Consider the following 24,399-nt stretch of genomic DNA (forward strand, 5'->3'; position numbering starts at 1 on the left):
TAATCCACCCAATTAAAGGCAATGCATCAGATGAAGACAACAAGTTTCCTTATTGACAGATTTATATTCATGCTGTCATGCTTTTGTCTCCTGCTACTGACACTATCGCAGAGTTGAAAAACGAAAGAAGGAAATAAATCCAACTACCCACTTGCTCATAGCTCAGAAACCTGAAGATGGGGTAATAATCACAATAGCAAAACTCATGCGAGCTGCATGAGGTTTCTGAAGTTTTCTCCGTGTATAAATACACTGCTCAACATCGAAAATGCAACACCAAGAAGTGGTCAAATTTATGCAAATTTTGGAGTAGACGCAAGTCACCGAGTTATGCAAATGATGTGAATGCGCAGCTCTCCGACGCACATGAAGTAAGATATAAGGGAAGGAATGTGCAGAATGGGCAATATTCGTGTCATTATTTCTGCCAGCCAATTTATCAAAGAAAGCTGTTTTTTGTCCCGGAGGATACATGTAATAGGAGAGCATGCCAGGCCGTCATCAACGAAGGCACTTCCAGCAGATAGACGATTTTACGAGGGATATGGTGATCGGACTGACAAGGGCGGGTTGGTCTTTGCGTCAAATCGCAGCTGATACCAACGCGAGCACAGTGCATCGGCTATGGCAAACATGGTTGGAACAAGGAAATGTGGGAAGAAGGAGGGGTGCAAGTGCAGCCAGAGTGACATCAGCACGCGGATTGATGCATCCGCCGACAAGCTGTGGCGGTCCCACAAGTCACTTGTATGCAATTCTGCAGCATGTTCAAGATACCCTGGATGTTCCCGTGTCGACCAGAACCATTTGCCGTTGATTGGTTGAACATGGCCTGCACTCTCGGCATCCGTTAAGAAGACTGCCATTGACCCCATAGCACAGACGCCAACGTTTAGAATGGTGCCAGACTGGAGCGATGTGGATGACAGAATGGTGAAACGTCGTGTTCTCAGATGAGTCACGCTTCTGTTTATCCAGTGACAGTCGCCGCATATGTGTGTGGTGTCGACGTGGAGACATCTAATCCGGCAGTAACTGTGAAATGCCCCACCGCACGACAATGTGGCATAATGGCTTGGGGCACTATAGTGTACGATTCCAAGTCACCTTTAGTTCATATTCAGAGTACTATGACGGCCCAACGATACTTGGATAATGTACTGCGGCCGGTGGCAATCCCTTACCATCAGGGGCTGCCTAATGCAATTTTTCAGCAGGATAACATGCGACCATACAGTGCTCGCATTTGCCAACATGCTCTGCAAGGTATGCAGATGCTTTCTTGGCCACCATACTCTCCTGACCTGTCACAAATCGAACATGTGTGGGATGTGATTGGACGCCGTTTGCAGGCTCTGGCCCTGCCTCATTCAGAAGACGAACTGTGGCAAATGGTTGAAAGTGAATGGAGAGCCATTCCTCAGGACAGCGTTCGCACTCTTATTGACTCTATGCTCAGACGTGTTTCTTCATGCATCGCTGTTCGTGGTGGTCCTACATCCTACTGAGCCGACACCATTCTCGCTCTGTATTTTGCCATTTTAAAATAAAGATCACTTATTGCTGCTTGCTGTCTCTGTCTTTTTTCCAAATTTCATCACTTTCTGACCACTCCTTCTTGGTGTTGCATTTTCAATGTCGAGTAGTGTATTTACACAAACAAGTCTTTTTTTAAAGTTCTCCACAAAGGCAAGGTCTGTTTAGTGCCTTACCATAATACAATTTTCTTTTTCTATTTTAACTCTCTGAACAATAATTTAGTTAAATTTAATGCCTCTAGGTTTAGTACACCGAATGTATAAAAACTCTTCTTTTACCTCCCTCTGTATGCTCCAAGCTTCTTTTGAAACTTTCTTTTAGTACATAGTTCAACTCAATCCACTTTCAGTTGTGGAGGTCATACTGTTCGTGTTGATAGAGATTTATGGTATCATTATCCAAGAAATGAAAAATTAACAAATGACACCATACTATCAAAACAATCTGTTATTACCACTTTTATACCATTCAAGTTACAAAATTGCATAAATTCTTCACAAACTTTCCCATCATTTCACCTCCCCACACACTACAGGAAAATTACTTCTTAACAGGGTTGTTTCACATATAAATTTTAGAATTTAGAGCATACTGAGCTAATATGCTTTATTGCATATGCTTGAAACAGTTTTAACTTTAAGAATATGAAACTTAGATTTGAATAAATCACCATCATACAGTTTTTTTATAGTATATTAAAACACTTTTTCCCTGAAATTTTTTGCAATTTATTTTTACTCTCCCCCTCTACAAACACACTAATTACCTCTTCATTGAATTTTTGACACTGACTTCAGGGTATCTTCATGCATTCTACTACTAAAGGCAGAAATGTTTTCTGCCAAGGCAATATTAGCAATTTTTGACAAGAGTTTATAAAGTTATTACCACAATTTTTTTGTTTTAACCACTTGTGCTAAAAAGATGTGCCAAGCATGTCAAGATGCTTTTGTCTCAAACCGTGAGCAACGTAAACACCACGTCAATAGGCATTTATCGCAAAAATGAAAATAACGTGGTGCACATGTTGCCTAACAATGAGATCTCGAGTTACAGCTCTGGATTGCACTCGCAGACATGGAGTGGCGTAAATGAGGCACTTTAGCACTTGTTATATTGTAGTGAACGGCACTGCAACCGTGAAGTTTAGTCATAGAGCAAGTGCTTAAACCTGATATTTACTTTCTAAATTTTTTACAACAAAGAACTGGATTATGGCATCATCACCACAGAGAAGTAATATTAACAAGAAGTATTATTATGGCAGCAATCTGTTGAAAATCTTTCCCTCCAACTACATGGAAACTTATTCACAACAAAATGAAAAAAAAAGGACTAATACAATGATATGGCTGCAATTCAGTATTTTCACATGGTGGACATTGCTTGATTTCATTTTGAATGGGCAAATTATTTACAATTTAATTTTATACAATGGGCTAATATGCATCTCTACTTTGACATTATGATCTTAAAGTAATGAAGAATAATCTGTGATAATACTAACAACTAATTATAAATACGAAACAATAATACTTCACACACTCAACTACCTCGACGTTATTTCAGTGTTTGCTAGTCCTGCTTTCTTTGGAACTATATTCTGTACAGAATATATCCCTGACAGAAGAGTTGAATTGCTTTCTTGAAGATCATAGTTGTAAAATTTCTCGTAAGTCATTTCCGTGAAACTGCACCTATCCGGTAGAATTCTCCCACCTTGATCAACTAACTGCATTTTTTGGAGGGGTCATTGAGCAATCATCAGGGAAAACACACATTCAGTAGATGAATTATTGCCAGGAATGGAAAAGAATTGGCAGATGTTCCAAAATTTTTTTCAATTTTCAACAATCTGGCACTTTTTAAAGAAAGAAGACCTTTGTTGATCTAGTGCAGAGTCTTTACCAGACATTGAACTTCCAGCTTAATTCTCAGCATTGCAGAACTGGTCGACTAATTTTGAATCATTTACTTTCATATCTTTTAGATTCTTTAAAGATCTTTTATCTTTTCAACACTGAATACATGGGAGAATGTACTCAATGCGAATTCCTTCAGGTCTTCTAGTTTAAGTCAAATGAATGAATTCTTCCTTAAGATGCATACATTCCTCCAAGCATTCAATGCACGTTTCTTAAAAGCAAAACACATTTTCCATAAACAAGCTGCATGCTTTCCCCAGCAATCTTCGGAATATGAATTTAAAGCTGCCTTTGGAAGGAATGGACTAATTCTCAAGTCTGATTTTCAAGTAAGTTAGAACACACTCATTTGTAGAGGTCTACTTCAGAATAGATATAATTTATAATGTAAAATGTGCGCAGTTAGGAAAAGAAGCAGAACATACTGCTATAAAAAATCATTCTGTAGAAAATTCATTAGAGCTGAAGGCACATGTTTTTTTATATAGACAGAAAAAGTAGGATTTAAGTGCTACAGAATCTTTTCAACCGCTGGATACAAATTAGTTATCTGGTTCTGAAGTGATCTGAAAGCCATAAATTTACCTCCTTAAATTTTCAAAAATAATCGAAATTACTTCATGTGTTAACATTCACATGAAAAATGGTGAATACTTTCATAACAAATTGTGTAAAACATAGCACAGGCCACATAACTCTTACAATGCTTTTCTAAGTCTTTCAGATCAAAATATACATTTTCTTGGCCCCATGCACAAAACCACGAAAGTTGAACATTTGTTTCATCTCTAACAAAACAATTCATCTAGATGTAACTTTATGCTTCTTTAAAGTATCTGTGGTGTAGTTTGCAATAATTTTAGAAGTTTCATTAAGCCAAGTTTCTAAGTCAAGAACCTAATTTTGAATGTCATTTCTTTCATAATTGGGATATTTTATTACAACTGGGAGCATTTTCAATGCATCATGATTGCTTTTGTCTACTACGAGGCCAAAATATGTGACTTTCAGAAAGTCCGCAGTATAAGGAGCAATTACATTATTTTAATGGTTTCTGTTTTAGCTCTAGTACAGGCCAAATTGTGTGCTACCTCAGATTTTGGCAACAATTTATTTAATTTAGTATTTAATTTAACAGCAGAACTTCAATGGCTTGAGCTTTCCTAGCTCGCATAAAATTTTAGTTACAAAATTAAACACTGAACCAGGTGTAGAAATGGTACTTACCATCTTTTCATGTTTTTTGCAGTTCAGACTTCTTTTTTAGTCACTACAACCTTTGTATCCCATATAAATATAACTTACACACCCTTCGCATTTTGCACACTTTAATTTCACCTGAATACAAAGCATGGATGCTTTCCTTTCAATTTATCAGAGAACCTGCACTGTTCATTTTCTGCTCTCATTCCTTACTACTTTAGAAGACGACTTACTTTAGAGGACGCAATCAGATACAATTATATTAATCTCAAAGTCCCTACATATGAACCCTTAACAAACATATGAAACATGAAAAAACATGAAAACTCCAATTGCTAATGTCCAATTAATGCACTTCCAGTATGAAAAAATAAAAATATTGAGACACTATCAGTTTAACTATATTTTGAATCAAGATACTGGATGCTTCGACTGTTAGCATATTTATGCACTAGCATGACTGCATAAGAAGCTCTTTTGTGAAAAAAAAAATGTAGCCAGAGGTTTACAGTTTGTAACACAGTCAAAGTGGGCTTTCAGCCACAGTGCAATTGATCAGATGATAAAAAAGGAGTTTGTTATGGAAAAAGTTGGACCTTTATTTTTTTTTTAAATACCAGCCGGACTTTAAAAGCAGTATTGAAAAGTTGGATGGCTGGTAACCCATGGAACAGTTGTTTTGACTGGCCTGCACAGCCTTGATTAAAAAAAGCCTAGACTAAAAATATTAATATCACTTAAAATCCCAGTCATCCTCGATACGAATGCTCGTATAAAATAATGTAGCATAATCAACCTCACACATGGAAAACTGTGACGTTGATTAGGTTACATTGTTTTATAAAAATGTCTTTAAATGTATAAAAATAATTTTTTATAGTTTATATTTAAATAATAAATAAATCACTATATCCATTCTTAGAAATGTATAATATAAATGAGAAGGGACTTGAATATTTTTGATCAAGTAATAACTAGTATGAGCTCCACATTAATAATGTTTTTATTTAAAAAATATGTTTGACGAATTTCACAAAATGACAACAAAAATTTCCTAATATATAAATACCTGAGCATTGCTGCCTCCTATTTGTACAATGTTATATCGTAAAGGATACAGAATGTCACAACAATCTTCAACACGACCTTCATCATATGCAACAATAGCCTCACATAAGGAATAACCTATATCTCTAGTTATTGTGTGATTTATTCCATGGCCATTACTGAAAAGGAATTTTAAAACTATTAGGTTAAATAAAATAAGAATTATTAAAATCACCAATCAGAAATTTAGCTCCTTTACAGATAAAATAAAATTTAAAAAAAATAAATAAATAAAAGAAGTCATTAACAAATGTCACTAGAAGGCATTAAGAACCTAATATTACATGAGCATAATCATATATAATCCTATGTTGAATGAAATCTACCATAATCAAAGGGGGAAGAACACAGTTAATTGTACACATAACTAACTTCATAGTGAAACACCTGATCGCAAGTGTGCTTTTATTGTTTACATGAGCACAATTTGCAATGTATGTGATACAGTCTTTTTTAAATGCTTCCCACAAAAGATTCTTTCCCAAGACATAGACATCATGTGTTTTCTCTTAATTCACTGATTTTAAAACAATTAACTAGACTTTTGAGTAAACCAAATATTTCAGGTTACATAAAATCCAATACTGTAATACATCAAATAAAAGCCTCTTTCTTATTGTTTTTAAATCACAGATGACTGATATAATTAAATGTTCAAATATAATTCTAAGCAATAAGAAAAAATATATACAGGACAAAGTCTAAAATCCAGACCTTCAGCTAGCCAGCCAATACAATAATAAGGAAACTTCGCTCCCCTCTCAGAAAATCTAGAAATGGAGACAACAATACTCAACAAAAAGAAGCAGGTGGGCCGTAAATGCAATTTTCCTCCCATCTAAGAGATCCACCAGTGGCCGAGCGATAATGTCACCGAACACTGGTTGTTTAGTCCGACGTTAAAATCCATAGGTATTTTCATGGTTTTCGCCATGTGTAACATGTATACAAGCCAGTTTCCCTTAGAAAGTACTCTAAGAAGGCTTTCCTTCCTTTCGACTGATAGCCCTTGAGTACTTTGATGTTAGCCAAAATCACACAGCCCTTGAATGGCTGTAGAGGCAGAGGGCTATGCATTTGACAGCCCGATGTAATCTCTGCAGTTCCTAAGTTCTGGTGCCTGATATTTCCCTAAATTCTAGACAAATTTCTGCTTCTACATTCTACTGCTCAGTGCCTCTCCTAAAGTCAGAAAATGTTGCGATCTCTGACTTTTGCTGCTTGGTACTTGTCTCAATTCCAACTTTTCTGCCACCTCTTACCATGCCAGCAGGTGCAGTTGCACTGGCTCTGCCGTCGACCCTGTTGGGGTTGGCATTTCTCTAATCTAGGCAATAAGCAAAGCCCCAATGTTGGCATGTCATCTTACTCATGATCTAAAATCCAATATTGCTGAACTACCGACAATTTTGGATCTCAGAATTTGCACTGTAACAAGTTTCAATAAATAGATTTTAGAACAGACTTTAATGCTGAAATAACACGGTACACACTACAGACTCACCCACTATACTATATGTATAAATGCAACTTATATACGAGGGTTATTCAGAAAGTAAGGAACGTTTCCATCTGATGTCGCTAGCCGTATATGTCACGCACCAATCATGTATATTTTGGGGTCTGCATGCTCGGCATCTCATACGGCGTCCAGCCATCACAATGGGAACATTTTCACACTGCCTGTTTTCCGATATTAAAATTTAAAATGTGCGCTGCAATTGAAAATCCCGCCAGTTGTGAGGTGCGGTCTGCGATACGGTTTTTGTAGGCAAAAAAACCTATGGAAATTTATAGGCAAGTGCATGAAATGTACGGAAACAACATACTGAATGAAAGTTCAATCCGGAAATGGTGTATTCAGTTTTAAAATGGCCGAACTAACATTCACGATGAAGAGAAAAGTGGACACACATTGTGACTGACGAACTGGTTGCTAAAGTTGATGAAAAGATTCATGAAAACCACTATTTCACAATAACGGAGCTTTCGCTTATTTTTTCACAAGTTTCATGGACTTTGTTGTTTGAAATTGTCCCACAAAAGTTAAGCTACCGCAAATTTTGTGCAAGATGGGTGCCAAAATTGCTTACAGACCATCATAAAGGTCAAATGTGGGCAGCTTTGACATTTCTGGAGGCGTACAACAGACATGGTGATTCATTACTGTATCTAATCGTAACTGGTGAAGAGACATGGGTGAGACACATGAATTGCAAGACAAAATTACAGTACATGCAGTGGGGGCACACAAGTTCCCCCAAAAGACCAAGAAAATGTTTGCTAAACCTTTTCGCCAAAGATTATGGCGACTCTGTTTTGGGATAGGGAAGGTGTGCTTCTGATTGATTTTCTCGAATATGGTGCCACAATAAACTCTGAGCCGTACTGTCAAACTCTGCGCAACCTTAGAAGAGCAGTTCAAAACAAGCACCAAGGAAATTTGACGTCTAAAATTTTGTTTTTGCATGACAATGCCTGACCTCACACGGCAAACTGCACTCAAGAATTCCTTAATTCATTCAAATGAGTTGCTTATTTTTGCTTCAAAATTCTGAAAAGCATACACTGGAATTAGATCATTAAATTGTATCTGACAAGCTTTAAAGGATGAAATAATATTTTTGATAATAATAAGTAGATGATTTGATTCACACACTAAAATTACAGAAAACTCAGAAATATTCTGCAAATTTTAACACCTGTCAATACCTGTTTATGGCAAAAAAAAAAAAACTGTTAAAATATCTATTCAGCTTATCCTGCTGTCAGAAACAAACTTCTAGACCAAACAGTCATTTCCCAGTGTGTCACCTGGCTGCTATAAGATTCATAGACCATCTGGCTACTAGACATAACATGGAATACATTGTTTTATGAGGGTTATTTTGAAGGTAATTTTGTTGGCATATTTTGTTGACTGAAAGCACTGCATCACTTCTGCTGAATGACTCTGTGATTCTTGGTCATAATGATAGTCTGCATCATGCCTTGATAATGTAAACAGCTGAAAAGCGATGATCACTCATTTGTTCATTATAAAAGTTGAAATTCAATTAGCATTACAATGGTGGATAAAAAGACACCAGTAGGGAAAAAAAAACTTTATTGAATTTTTTATCAGTTTAGGCAAAAGTACACCTAGAAATATTTTTAAATTATCAAACTAAACTATGGGAAAGAAGAGACAGGCAGATTTGCCGCATTTAAATAGTGGAAGGAATTTAAGGACTGCAAACGCATTTATGAATCATCAAATAAACTTACTGTTGGTGTACTAAAATATCGCAATATTATTAAAAATATAAGAACATCATGTGTTTGTGCCACCCTGGACACTATATTAATTAATGGAGGCTGACTACTAAACCAAGGGATGGCTCTGATTTCTGTGTAAAGATTGCCTGTATGTGATTTCCCCTCTTGCAAGTGTGTATCTGTCTACCACTGTGGTAAACTCTAGGTAACATCAACATACTTCGTGGTCAGATAGCTAAACGACAAATTGTTTTGGCCATCCCTGATGAATGCTTTGGAGCAAGTCAATAGTTACTTGAAAAAAATTATTTTATTCATACGGCTGGGTGCTGCCTTCAGTGAACAAATACAAGCTCCATTATATTCAGTACTACCAAGCATTTCAACAAGTTGAAGAGTCACATTTCCATATTTGCTTCTTCGTAGTTCCACATCTGCAAGCCTTGTCATATTTTTGATTCCATTTTTGATATCTGGTTCCTCAAATAAGTTAATGTTGATTTTATTTTTCGATACCCGCAGAACACAGCTGCAGCACAGCTTTGTATCTCTGTTTGTGAACACAGCTTTGTATCCACAGAAACAAAGAGTAAATCACAATTATTATTGTTCTGCACATTTATTATTTGAAGAGGGGAACTTCACAAATGATGACCTTTCTTATGAAGAATGTTTTCAATTTGGGGTTATGCCATATTAGGCTGTATCTAAGATATATGGCATATCAGGCTATGAAAGCTTTGAAAAAAAGATGTACACATTGTTCCAACAATCCTTGAACAATGCAGATCTCATAAAAATTCTCCCTGCTAACGGCAGCACTAGCCATTACCGGCATTGGCTACTACTAAGGCTGGAAGTGATGGTCACATTGTTATTGAAGAATCTAATAGGTGGGCCCCCATTGCCTCCTATGAAGGGACAGACAATTTACATCCATGCCTTCTCCGGGATTCGAAGTTAGGCCCTTAGGTACGGTAGTCAGAGACACTAACCACTTTTCTGTTGGGGCGGCAACCTCGCAAAATTTAAAAGGACAGTTTAGCACAGATCAGACAATGAAAGCTGCGACATTCATTTCATAACATAAACACTCTGCAACTTTTGTTTGAGAGCTTAGAGGGCATTCCTGGAAATGGTTCAGTGTGTGAAGGCCAATTACAATTCAACTTCAACTGAATTTGTTTAATTAGGTACATAATTAATTGTCTTATTTTTCACCTGATTCTTTTATACCATCAACTACAGTAATTTTTAGCCAAAGACTTTTAGCAGTTTTTTTTTTTTCTTTTCTCACAATATTGCATATTATCCAACTTAGTACATTCTTTCATTTTTTACAACAAATTTTGCAAAGTATTAATTTATTGCTTTAATTATATATATATATATATATATATATACAGAGAGAGGCAAGACTTGAAAAATTTATTAATGAATCACTTCTCAGCTCCATACAGTTCGGAAAACTGTCCACAAACTACCTACTTTTTTTACTATAGGATTCTATAAAAAATACAGTTTTAGATGAATTATATGCAAAAAAAATCATAATACATTCATTACATGCAAAAAATCACCAATGTCAAAAATAAAGTATGTGTGTACTATATATACACACACACACACGGAAAAAGATGGGGGGAGATTACAGTTCCCCCTGTAATGTTGGCTTTTTCACACAAATATGCATGAATAGTAAGTTTATTTTACATAAAATAACTGCTATGTTTGCTTTTTTTTTTTTAACATGCAGGTAATAATAAACATTTTACAGAGATTTCCATTTGGTTTTTATTCCACTTCTGAAAATTTTATAACTTAATATTTCACCTTGGTATGGCCTACTTTAACACAAAGAATGCAGCCGGAAAGGTTTTATTTGTATATTTTAAAACAACGGAAGAAAAAAAATTAAAACAGGCAAATTACAAATAACTTAGAAGCTATATTACATGGTTTCAGTAATAATATTACAAAAATTCATTAATTTGTAATAAAACTTTATACCAAAACATTCAGCAAATGCAATGTATCCATAAGAAAACAGATATTTCACTATGAATTCAATAGCGAAAAGGGAAAAAAACTATTAACTTGTCCTTATAGTCAGGATCCCACTGCCCTGGCCTGCACGTTTTCCAGATCTATCACCCACTGAAAACATCTGGTCATGGGTTGCTGAGAAACTGGCCCGCCACCCTTCTCCAGCTAATATGATTGATGAAGTGTGGCATAGATCTGAAGTGGCATGGAAAGAGTCGCTCGTTTCTGTCATCCAAGTCCAGTTTTGACTCCATGCCTAACAGGGTAAGGATCATTTTAGCTGCCAAGTGTGACAGCTGTTTCTACTAATTTCACACCTCTGTAAATCCCCAAACTGCTTACAAATTTAATCTTGCCATACTGTTTATGTAGAAGAAATATCTCTTTTGTATTTGCTTTCATTCATGGTGCTGCAATTTTAATAGCCAGCAGCATATTTCAGAAAAAGACAAAATAAAGTACAGATATTTCATGGATATAGCAGCAACTGTTTCTGAGGTTAATAAAATTTACAATGAAAGTTTTTTTTTTAATTCCTTTTGCTTCACTTAAAAGATTTTCTTAGTACTTTATAATTATCTGCACCCCAATGGAAAGACTCCCTGCCAATTTTGTGGATTAGGGGGTGGGGAGAAACGTGCTCAGTTACTGTGTTTATAAACAATAATAAAAAAAAGTATCTTATATGAAACAAGAAAATTTGAGAAATTTATATGGCCTATTATTATATTTTCATAGCAGGTAGCTACTTTTCAGTGTAATGACAAATATAAAGCATGCAATTCCAAGTTTCAACAAAGCACATGTGAGGGTTGGCTGGTGTTGCATTTATACTCAAAATTACACCAAATGCATGGCAATTTTTAAAGTGCTGAAACTGTGGCTGTGGATATCACAAAGTACCAATTTGAGGGGTGCTACATTACTCACAACTTACTTTTGTAAATAATTTCTAATTTTATTAGCATATCACTTATAATAAACCAATATGCCACAATTTAACAAACTTCAAAAGCCTTGAACAATTTAAGCTTATGTCACAAATTTACAACCACCACCATCAATAATCATCTTTTCTAAGATGAAACCTCTAGAGAAAACTAAAACTGCTTGGAAATAGAAATTATAGAGCTCACTGAAATTCAGTAACCGGTATACAAAAACAGTGCTGAGGACTGTAAAATGGTTTTCATACCATCAAAGAAAATAATCATGTATGAAAGTATATAAAGCTGGCTACAAAACATGGCTTCCACATCAACTAAATTTTACTTTTTTATAACCACATAAATATAAATTTATAGACAAAGAATGGAAGACAAACCCATTTTGAAGCTCACATTGAAAAGGAAAAGTATCTGCAACAAGAATGGGGAGAAATACTACATTTTAAAGTAATTCTGAGTTTTCTTCACATGAAGATTTTTTTTCCAATTTGTCAAAAACAGATATGAACAGAAACAGAATACTAATAAAATAATCTAATAATATTTAATCATTCTTTTAAAATCAGCATGAATGCAGACTATTATAGACAGACTAAACAGCATATTTAATTACATCTCTTATGTCTTCACCTTATTAACAAACAAAATAAAATATCTAGACAGAAGAGGAACACACCAAAGTAAAACACAAAATTAGGCAAAGCAACAGCTTTATGTTTGGTGTCGATTTTAATCAAGACCCTATTGAGCTTCTTTGCTCCTGATAAAGAGAGACCATACCTGTTTGCCCTTAATATCATAGTCTTGACTAAAATCTGCACAAAATATGAGGTTACTTTGCCTAATTTTATGAAAGTATAATATATTTTAAGTTTGCAAACATATTTTCCCACACTTAGGCAATAAAGTTTTAATAATGCCTGAAGAAAGATCCTGAATGATCACAATCAATGACAATCTTAAAAATAATCAACATCTTGGAAGTGATACATTATCACACTCTTTATGAGACAAATACAGAAAATTTGAGATAAATCAAGTTTTTTTTTTTTTTTTTTTTTTTAAATCTTTTTCACATTTTAAATTTTATTCTTAAATATCACAGAACACTTTTACTATCATTTTTGCAGCCATAAAAATAAAAATAATAAATAAAGTTCAGTATTCTTCAGAGGATACAAATTTATCTGCATATTATATTTATACATAATACTATAAACAAAACTACTATTCACCTGATGAAGTCTTGAATAGATGACATTAAATAATCCGTAGCATCTTTATTTTTAGCTCCTACACTCGATAACAACAGATGAATGTCATTAAATGCCAAAATATGATCATCAAAATGTGGACGACATAAATCAAAGACTTCTTTCCACCTATCACCAACATTAACACCTGGAAAAAAAATATCGGACAAAAATTTTAAATGAAAGAAAGAAATGAAACTAAATGTATAATTGCACAACATAATATAGCAAAATTTCAGTTTCATGAACTTTTGGTAATCAACAATAAGAGACATATGATTCAAGAAGATACACGAATAAAACAACTTTTAATTCCTGACACAGGAATATTCAGTTACTTATGAAATATTAAAAGATACTAAAACAAGAAGAGTTTTTCCTGAAATACATGAAAATTGCTTCATTAAATACTACTTTGATTACTAGCAGCTGAGCTTTTCACATTTAAAACAGAAAAAGGAAGAAATAAACTTTTTTTAACGCATCTGCAACTAAAGAAACTCATTTTCAACTACAGTTAATACATACAATTGCACTTTTTCATTTATAGACACTCACATTTACATAAATAAAGTGGTTGGTACAAACCTCAGTATTCCCCCTCCTTCTTGTATATTTTCACCAACACTTAACATCCAAGTTCCACTTTTTATGCATGTTAAGCAGTGTTAAGTTTCATTTTAGTGAATCAAACATTTAAATTAGGAGAAAGACTCACGACATTTCAAAATTTCATTCAAATACAAAACAGTCATTGAATATTTGTTATCAGATGACTTTGTCAAAAATTGTCTTGTCTAAATTAAACTTTTCCCCATGTTTTTATTCTACAGGATTTTCCATGGATCTACTTAGAATTCTATACATGATTTAACCACCTTATCAATTCTTCCAAAAATAAAATGCAGTTTCAATAGAAATAAAAAATTCATAAGATGTTCTTTTGGCAGATGTCACAAGTTTCCAAAATTGTGTACTTGAAACTTATGATTACTTGATGATAGATAATGTATTCCTGATTGCATTACTCAAGAAAACAACACTAATAAAATGTATGCGAATTACAAAATCTGCATTATTTTGTGGGACAAATATTGAAGCAGGACATTATTCTAATTACCAGGACAAATGATCATTTTAACTAATGTTTTTTAATTTTAACTAACTACTACAACTAATCTCAATTTCCTGACAATATTTTGTCATTATGCTAAAACATTCAAGTATACTAAGAAAATATTCTCACTATCATCTCAGATCCTAATAAAATTGAATCTGCAATGTAATAATATATAAAGGTTCAATTACAGTATCAAAGCAAACAAATGCCTTTATTTCAGTAACAATAAAATCCAGCAAATAAAAAGAATCTCATATCATATTGCATAATAAGCTAAGTGCAATGAAACTGAAGAATTCTGATTTTGTAAATGTTGCTCAATTCTCTGTTGACTGTCACTTCGTTTTATACCTTGATTTTTCTAAACAGCTCTAGCAGATGCTCCACACAATTCTAAAAAATTCAGTTCTATAAATGCACATCTATGAATAAAAAAAAGCTCTCTAGTAACTGCAAATGTAAAAACTTGAAAAAGACCTGAAGCAGTGACATTCACTTTAACACTATTTGAAGCTCCTCAGAACTAATGACACTACAAGCATTTAATCATCAAAAAAATTTCTACCACATTTTACTGCCAATCAAAACTTTCCATTCATTCAATACTTTTAGTCTAAACAGGTGACAAGAGTGTATTGTGCATGCATACCGAGAAACTTGTGATGAGCAATTTCTATGTCTTGACCTCAAAAAAAAAAAAAATATATATATATATATATATATTTCTTTGCTTTCTGAAGAATGAATGTAATAGCAAGCAGTTGGGCATACGTTAGAATATGGAAAATGAAGCAGAATTTTTAACTTAAACTACTGCAGTTTTATCCAGTTTATGAATGCATTCTACTACAACTAATGCTCCGATATGCTACTACAACTATGCTCCAATATTTCTGGTAGCCTTTGAAAAAAGCCTCACAGAAAATATTAATTACAGTTAAGATAAGCATAAATGCATTTGCCTGCTATCCAGTGCTATCACAAAATATATTTAGGCTTAACATATTTTTTAGGGTCCAACCCAGGACATATTTTTGAAATTATTTAAAAATCTTAACTGTTTACTAAAACATTACACTTTATTTCAGTAGTATTGGGGGAAAAAATAGACCCATTTCTATTATAAACTTACTGCTTAGCTTTTCGTTTTTTAAGGATAAACTAGTGGGCTGCAGCCAAAGCAAAATATGTAAGTTCTATGTCCACTGAAAAACAAATGTATAAAAACACTTCAACATGAAAGAAATTAGTTCATTCTTTTCAAGCAACAACCAGTTCATAAATAATTTTTTTATTGATGTGATGAAGCAGAATATAAAAATTACTCACACTTCCGGTTAATATGTATGACCTCATGATTTAAATTTAAAGTAATATAACAACATTTTCTCATTATTAATAAAAGAATTAACATGGCAATAATATATCATGTCAACTATATTAACCTGAAACAAAAAAAGTTGCCAACAGTAGTTATTTCTTTTAAATGCTGTCATTAATGAACAATTCTCAACATACGGTGGCGTGACATGCAATCGTGTGCTTTCCTCAACATCAGAATATGACCTAATATAATAATATGTTTAATGTTTGGCAATGTTATTTTTATTTCATGTTTTGTAATTACAAATTTTTGATTAACAAACACTTATGATTTGAAAGCCAGCAGTAGCAACACTTTTCGAAATAAAGCATCTTTATCTCCAATGCACGAGCCTGCTGCCACTCAGAAAAAATAAGCGTTTTCAGAATTTTTAATTAATAGCTCGGCTGATTAAAGTTGTATGAAGATGGGAACAGTCAAAATGTATTTTTGTAATCGAATCCACAAATTTTTGTAATCGGGAATAATATATTCGTTTTGCAATGCTATTTTTACTTCATATTCTGTAAAACTTAAAATTTTTTTATCAACAAACTATGATCTGAAAGCGAGCAGTGGCAACACTTCTTGAAATAAAGCAGATTTTTATTTCCAGCATGCGAGGCTGTTGCCACTCATAAAAACGAGGGTGAAAATTAGTTTTCAGACGTTTTAACTAATATCTCCATTGCACGAAGATGAGAATGGTTAAATCGTGGGATACCTCTCTCGAAACTCAACTCCCTGCCATTTTGGAGGAGATAATGCCACAAACAGACCAGCAGAGATTTCAATGGTATAGATTCTAATTCAATAATGCATAATGCTGCATTGATATTTTCACTGTATCGCTAAATTTCTACCGAGCTAAAAAAATCTTAACGAAAAATCTGTATTAGTTAGAGGTAAGGTTTCAGAATATACCGATGGCAGTCATTCTCACCTAGACATTGAATTCAACATTGTCCACCATTCATTTATTCATTACAAGTCTCCATCTATTTCAAAAATCTTTCCCTCCCCCTGCCCTACAAGGAAAGAGAATAACAAACTCCAAACTGCTTTAGCTTTGTTAACAGATGATGCTCATTCCAAACTCTGCTCACTGCAAATGCTGTACAGAACTATTTCACTTCAAATGATAAAATTTAAAAGCCATCCCCTGCATGGCACATCTTCAAGGTTAAAATTTCTGGATTTCAGCTTTAAAAAAAAATTCAATCTCTTTTCACTGTAATTTAAGTATTATGCACAATATATTAACTACCCCCCCCCCGAAAAAAAAACATTTATCTCATAATGTACAAAAAATGTGAAGGTAGATTCTTCTATTTTTAACAATAACACTTAGAATGCAAAAGAAAGCTAATCTAAGAAAGCTTCCTTGATTGCACATTAGTTGCAGCAAGAGTAATGACTCTCACAGACAGTTCTCAACAATATTTGTGTAAGTGTTGCTAGAATTTTATGGCATAAATATCAAAATGTGTTACCACATTTAGATGAACGACATCTCCAAGAAATGAATAAGTATTAATCGTCTGCTCCAAGAAGAAAGGACTATCACCATGAATAAAAATAATGCAATGTTATTAGCAGTTCACCTATATTTCACAAGCACAATAAAAATCTAGATAGAGCTACCTAAGAACTACCACTTGTAGACACTTTAGCAAACAATTAGACATTATTTGAGCAACAGTAATAGTCCTAAAATAACATTAAGTAATATGATTACATGATAGCAACACTAAGGTATATGGAAGAATGTTTTCAAGAAGATATTCTAATGGAAATTGGTATACATTTACATTACACATGGAGAAAACTACAAAAAAACTCAAATAAGATCTTACACTGAAATGCAGTAGAATTAGTAATTAATTAAATGAAGCCTGCAGCCAGCTTTTTCAGATATCCTGTGTACTATGCTCCAGTATTTCTGGTAGCCTTTGAAAAAAACCTCACAGAAAAGATTAATTACAGTTAAGATAAGCATAAATGCATTTGCCTGCTATCCAGTGCTATCACAAAATATCTTTTAGGGTCCAACCCAGGACATATTTTTGAAATTATTTAAAAATCTTAACTGTTTACTAAAACATTACACTTTATTTCAGTAGTATTTTTCACTAGACATGACTTTTTCCAGAAATGGCTTGTTTAATTACACCATAAGATTCACAACAAGAAACTTCTGAATTAATTTTAACATTTAGCAGATGTTTTAACAGTAGATACTGAAATTCTACCCCTTTCTGCAGGCGAAATGTTCCCCATAATTTAAAAAACTCTCTCAACTGAAGCACACGTCCCAGGCAAAGACATTGCAAACTCAACCATTTTAAAAACATTGCAACATGAAATATCAGTATTTTGAAACACCTTTAAAATTGCTTTCCACTTCTCTTTAATAGTATCTGGCACTTTTTCAGAGCCTCACCCACAACCTACCCTTTGGTTTCTAATTACCGGGTTGAACAATGTATGTTCATCAAGCAAGTCATCAATATTTATAGAATCTTTTATAATGTCATTAACAACTTGTGCATTCCCTTCTAAATCTGAGCAGGCAGTTTTAGTTCATAAATTTATCCAATGAAACTTACTAACTTTATCAAAACTGGTTTTCCATAACTCTAAGTATTGGATACTAGAATTATACAAAGTGTCTACACTTGAGAAGAATTTTTGTTCCTAAACATTACTATTTTCTTTTACAGTGCACAGCAATTCTTTGGCAGAAGATGGTATAAATCTGTGGGTTTTTCTTCCCTGAAGTTGACAAATTAATTCAGAATATGTCTGAAATGCTTATGTCGCTGAGATAGAATTACCATTCAATTTCAGAACTACGTAATTAAATAACTGTAGAGTACCATATAAAAATTTCACTTCCTAGATTTAAAAAAATAAAATAATAATTTTGAGCATTTGTCCCAAGTTAGGAAGTGTGAGTTTAGGGCATTAATAACGGAAAGAATTCTATCTATTACAGGTAACAAACTACAGAACCTTGTGCTGCTATGAAATAATACTTTTATATTCTAGTTCCACAAATTCAGAGAACTCTAAGCTTTGTTACTCTTAGTGTATTATATGAGTAAACATTTATAAATTTTTATAACAATAACTTCTATGTCCAGGAGTACAGAATCACATGCTGTTTGTATAGAATTATGTACAATGTGGGATGAACAATTAATTCCTAAAATAAATTTATCTAAATCATTTTGAACTTTTCTGAACACATTTTCGTTCCTCTTTTTCTTCACACCACTAAAATTATTGTTAGTGTTATTGGCAGTACAGTCAAAAGTCATTAATCCGGACTCGTCGGGACTTCGGCGATTCCGGATTATAGATCATCAGTTTAAATCTGGTAAGATGGCATGCAGAAATTACAAAATTAAAAATATGAAACCGTAATTCATGAACTAAAGAACAATTATGATCTAAAGGGTATCGAAATTTACAAAAAAAAGAGCTTAATATTTATTTGTTTATTTTATTAAACATTTCTTTAAATGTAAGTTGTTTAAGTTGCTTCATTTTTTATGTGATAATACTTTCTGTTTAATTCTATAAACAGACATAATTTCTTGTTCAGTTACAAAGTTCCGCTGTTCAAGTCCTATAATTGCTGTGTCGAGAATACCGACTAATTCGTCATTCGAAATTTTTTCGTTTTCAATAACCTCTGTGTCACTTGCTTCACTATCGGAAGCGAATTATAATAACGAGGAACTTGATTTAAATCATATCAAAGATGGAGTACATCGAGATGAAATACTACATTTAGTAAGGAATTACAAGCCAAATAAAATAAAAACATCTGCCCTGAAGATAAGGATAGTGCTGACTGATCAACTTCAAATTCATTGCGCGTCGCGTCGTTTCCCTCCCCCTGCAGAGCAGCGTGAAATTGATAAACATATTTCGGAATAATTAGATAATCAAAGGATATGCCTTTATCCATTTTTTGCAGCAATTCCACTTTCTATTTAATGGACATCGAAACATACTTTTGCTTTGTAGATCCTTTACATATTAGGTAAATATATATTGAAAATTCTATTTGACATAATCGAAAGTTCAAGCTTACTTTTATAAAGTTGCTCTAACAGTCTGCAAAAAATAATAAGCCGGATCCAATTCGAAGATTAAGGAACAACGCAATCTGCAACATTAACTGAATTAGATAATTTTAGCTTAGCTTATACCATCCGTTATACATTAAATGCGCATTCGTAAACGTATTATGCGCATGCGCACACGCATATTCGCAGCCATAAATGTCTTATGCACACGCATAAACACCCATGCATCAACGCGGCGCATGCACAGAAAGTTCGTATCTTTGAGGTCCGGATTATAGATCATTCCGGATTATGGGTGTCCGAATTAACGACTTTTGACTGTATAACAAATCAGCTTATCATCAAGTTTGTATTTCTTCAAGCACTGCAAAAGATACTGAGTCAAAATTTGAGCAGCTTCACCTCGCACTTCATCAAAATTTAAAAGCTTAACTTGAATTCCCTCCTGTAGGTTGAAATATCTTAAAACAATCAGAACAAGTTTTATTACACATTACCCCTGTTGTGCTGCCAAATGACTAAGTAAAACATTAGAAGAGACCGGTAGCCAAGCCTCCATCAAAATCGACATCAATGCTTGCTCTAAGGTCGGCTGACAAGTAAAAGAATTTTAAAAATGCGAGATCAAACATACAGGTCTAAAATTAAAGGAGAAAAAAACCCTCACCAGTCATAAAATTAAGACACAATAACACGCCGAATAAATACTAATTCAGAAGTCAAACAACAAAAATCAGCGTTATATTTTCAAAATTTTCGCAGGACTTGTTTCGAATTCTCAAACCCTGGACATTTTTGCTTCCCTGGGCAACACTAGAAAACCAGGACATATGGTAAGCCTACTTATATTGCATCTGACAGCTATCCAGAGCTAATACAAAATTCTTATATGTTCTCATCTAACTATTTTTGTTAACATCCTCAAGTTTATGACAGTTGCTCAGATATCTTCGAAACAATAGTTGTGAAAATTTTTCAGTTTTACAAACTGGCAAAAAGATGCCAGCAATATGAAATACAGTTCATTGAAAAATTTTAACATATATTTAAATTTGTTTATCCCCCATAAAATACACTAAGTTTTATACAACACAGGCATAAAAATTTCAAAATTATATTCAAATAAAAAAAATTACAAATGTTTATACCTATACATGCATAGATTAAAAATATAAAACTAAATGTAATAGAAGGGGAAAATAAAGAGCTGAACAATACCTGCTAATTCTAAACGATAAAGCAAGGATGTTGAATCCACAATATCTAGCATTGCACCTGATTTCATTCTTTCACTAACCTGAGTATCAAAAATATCTAAAGCTGCTTCACTCTCTCCCTGATAAAAGATTTTTAGATAATTATTTCCCACAAAGAAGATATAATTTTACAAACTATTATGTAACAAATTGAAAAGGAGCTGAAACAAAAGAAAGCAATAAAACATGTAACATTCTACACCATGCTTCAAAATTTGAAGCAGGTCTGTTCCTCCATTGTTAACACCATTAGTTAAAACTATGGTCTCAAAACAGCAACCCTCCAGCCACTCAAGCAATTTTTCAGGGCCCACAAACACATTTCCATAGTGTGCTTGTTGTAAATCTGGCTCTTATAGTTTTAACATTACAGAGAAGTAAGATTTGGGCTGAGCTTATTCCAAGACTGTTATTGAAAGGAAAACAATAAAATGAATTTGATTGAGGTTTTATCTTTGCCACTGTAGGCAAGTATGCTAGATCATGTGACTGTGGTAAGGTGCAAGAACTTCTCGTGTAAGTAAAATCAGTAAATTCAGATTGCCAGCTGCAGTTGCTAAGGTTTCAGTGTTCTGGTATTTCTGGATTTTTGCCACTGAATTGGCACTTTCCTTCAATCACTAATTGGTTAGCAGGATGCACAGCTGCACAGTTCAAATTGCTAAAGAGACAGACACAAACCAAAATGGCTTATAAATGCATATCCTTTAGAATTGTGCATAACTTTTGAATGTTGCTTTCATATGAAAATTTATCTTCTAGAATTAAAATTGTGATAGTGGTTTCAATTAAGAGATTAAACTTCAAGCTACATCTTTAACAAAAGACTTTATCTTAAAAAACACGTCCTTCATTCACTTTTTTTTAAAAGTGAACGAAGGATGTGTTTTTCAAGATAAAAGACATTATCTTCTTTTGTGGTATTATGCAAACGAAAACTGTGTAAATTTGTAATAAGGGAATATTAGTTCTAAAGGAATACAAATTATATCACCATTAGCAAACAAAGCAAAAAAATTAAAATTATTTAAAAGCAACTTGAGAGAAATTAGAAATGTTAGAATGTAATCTGAAGGAAGAATAGTTACAGCTCCTGAAATCTGGCTTATAATGACAATAAAAAATTTTATAGAAGCAAATAAATTGTTAAACAAAAGTTTATGCAAAATTTCGCTTTCTGCTTGATCATTGCAAAATGCTCAAAACTAATTAATGATGGCAAATTCCTTAAAAAATTGTTTAAGATTGCTGAACTTCTATGGCCTGACAAACAGCAATTATTTAAAAATATCAATTTGTCAGTCACATACGATAGTGGAACATATTAACAAAATCGCTAATGTTTTAGAAAGTCAGGTAAAAGAAGAAAATATATGTTTTGCAGCATTCTAAGTAGCATCTGTTAACAGCACTCACATCACAGAAAATTAAGGTCTAAGAAAAAAAACTAAAATGATCAACAGGCATTCATAATCAGCGATGAAGATAGTTTCTATTAATTTTTCTTCAAGGCTAGAAATTTTATTAGGATTGACAAAATTATATGTCAGGTTGTAGTAAGAAATAAAACTTTCATTATTATTTATATTTCAAACATACATTTCTTTTCATAGGTCAAAGTAAAATGTTATGAATAAAAAAACTGTTGTCATTATTTATTCTCAAGTTTTTCCCCACATAGGAAATTATCATAATTTATTATAAGTAAACTATTTGATGGTTAAATTCAGAATTTAGAATTATTTGAAATAAGTATGTAAAACTTCTTCAAAATATTGGATAAATATTTATTATTTTTATAGTTTAAAATTCAGTTAAACTTATTTTATTAAAAAAAAACTTCTGGTCCATCAGCTGCTTTCAGACTGTGCATTCAGCCCACATGCAACTGAGTTTGACACCACCCACTGAGTTCAAGCATTAATGATATAAATATCAAAGTAAAGGAGAGCTAATTAAATTAACATGATTAAAAAATATAAGGGTATTAAATAGAAAACTGCTAGATATTTATTATGTTGCATATATATTGCTAACATAAATATAATCTTTTATAAAACTTTGCCATTTCAAAAGTTAAATTAATTATGGAATATTATTTATAATAACAAAAATATTTTATTGTGAATTTGAAATGTTAAAAATATTTTTACTATGGAGATTATTATGATGATTTAATTTGTTATAACCATTCTAATTTTTTAATTTGAGTAATTGTGATAAATTTTAGAACAAGAATCAAAATCTAACAACTTGCTTCCATTTATATAAAGCTTTTAAATACTAATATTGAATATTTTTTATTCTATTTTAATAATTTTTCATTAAAATCTGTTACGCATTTCAAGAACCACCTCCAAGTGTCCAATTTTAACCAAAATATAATCAACTCTTTATATGAACGCAGAAAGCTTAAATATGGAAATCAGATATTTTTAGAAGTTTTATACAAGAGTCATCATGTATGGAAAAGTTGTCACATGCATAAAACAAGTAAAAATGTGTTGTGGAAGATTAATTTATGTTTATTCATTATCGAATTTTTGGACTGAAAACACTACCTCCCTTACCTGTATATAGGTTGGCGGGAGGTAAAAAGATAAAAATTTCAAAATATTCAATACAGAGCATTCTAAAATGTCTTTTAACATAATACAAATACTAACAAACTAAAATGTCCTTTAACATAATATAAATACTAACCAAAAAAAAAAATTCCTTAGAAATATGTTACAAGAGTTAATGATCTATGTGACATTAACTTCAAGAAAGGGCACAATTACATTAGTTACAGTATATTTATAACTGAGGTTACTGAATTCCCACTTGGGTATGAAGTTAACATGCTTAATATTTTTCTTTGGAACTAAATACAAATTATTTAAATATTTAAAACATGTCATAAAAATACAATTTACATGCAATCTTATTCCTGCTGCAAAGACACATAATAGAAGGAGGAAAAGAAAAAGGTTATGATGATTTTATTAATACCAGTGGCATTAATCTTACTTTTTCTATGTGGTATAAAGCCCAGTGCCAAAAGTTATGGCAAGCCAATAGTCCACAAACCTATGGAAAAAAGCAAAATCAAATCATTTATAAATCAGCTAAAAAAGATTCCATGAAAATACATGTTTAAACTTGCCTCGCAGTAGTTTCTTGTTGCTGTTGACATGTTAAAAAGTACTAAAGATATAAAAATAGAGTTTTTAATATTCTCTTAAATAACTACATTTTGAAAACTCCTAAAACTGCAAAAAATTTGGATGTTGTATGCTC

The 24,399-nt window shown here is 32.8% G+C and overlaps 1 protein-coding gene across 1 annotated transcript in view; it reads right to left on the reverse strand.

The window, feature by feature from the left end:
• LOC118188026 (tetratricopeptide repeat protein 38-like) overlaps positions 1–24,399 on the reverse strand; it is a 115,892-nt gene that overhangs the window by 19,388 nt on the left and 72,105 nt on the right. Inside the window, exons 8-11 of the mRNA XM_085807773.1 lie at positions 24,130–24,189; positions 21,080–21,197; positions 13,261–13,426; positions 5,737–5,893 (exon numbers count right to left, since the gene is read on the reverse strand). Coding sequence (XP_085663899.1) covers positions 5,737–5,893; positions 13,261–13,426; positions 21,080–21,197; positions 24,130–24,189 — 501 coding nt within the window. The remainder of the gene's footprint in view (positions 1–5,736; positions 5,894–13,260; positions 13,427–21,079; positions 21,198–24,129; positions 24,190–24,399) is intronic.

The sequence above is a fragment of the Stegodyphus dumicola genome, chromosome X1, assembly GCF_044657685.1.
Source record: "Stegodyphus dumicola isolate Sdum_Otavi_A_Nest chromosome X1, ASM4465768v1".
NCBI classification, from domain to species: domain Eukaryota; kingdom Metazoa; phylum Arthropoda; class Arachnida; order Araneae; family Eresidae; genus Stegodyphus; species Stegodyphus dumicola.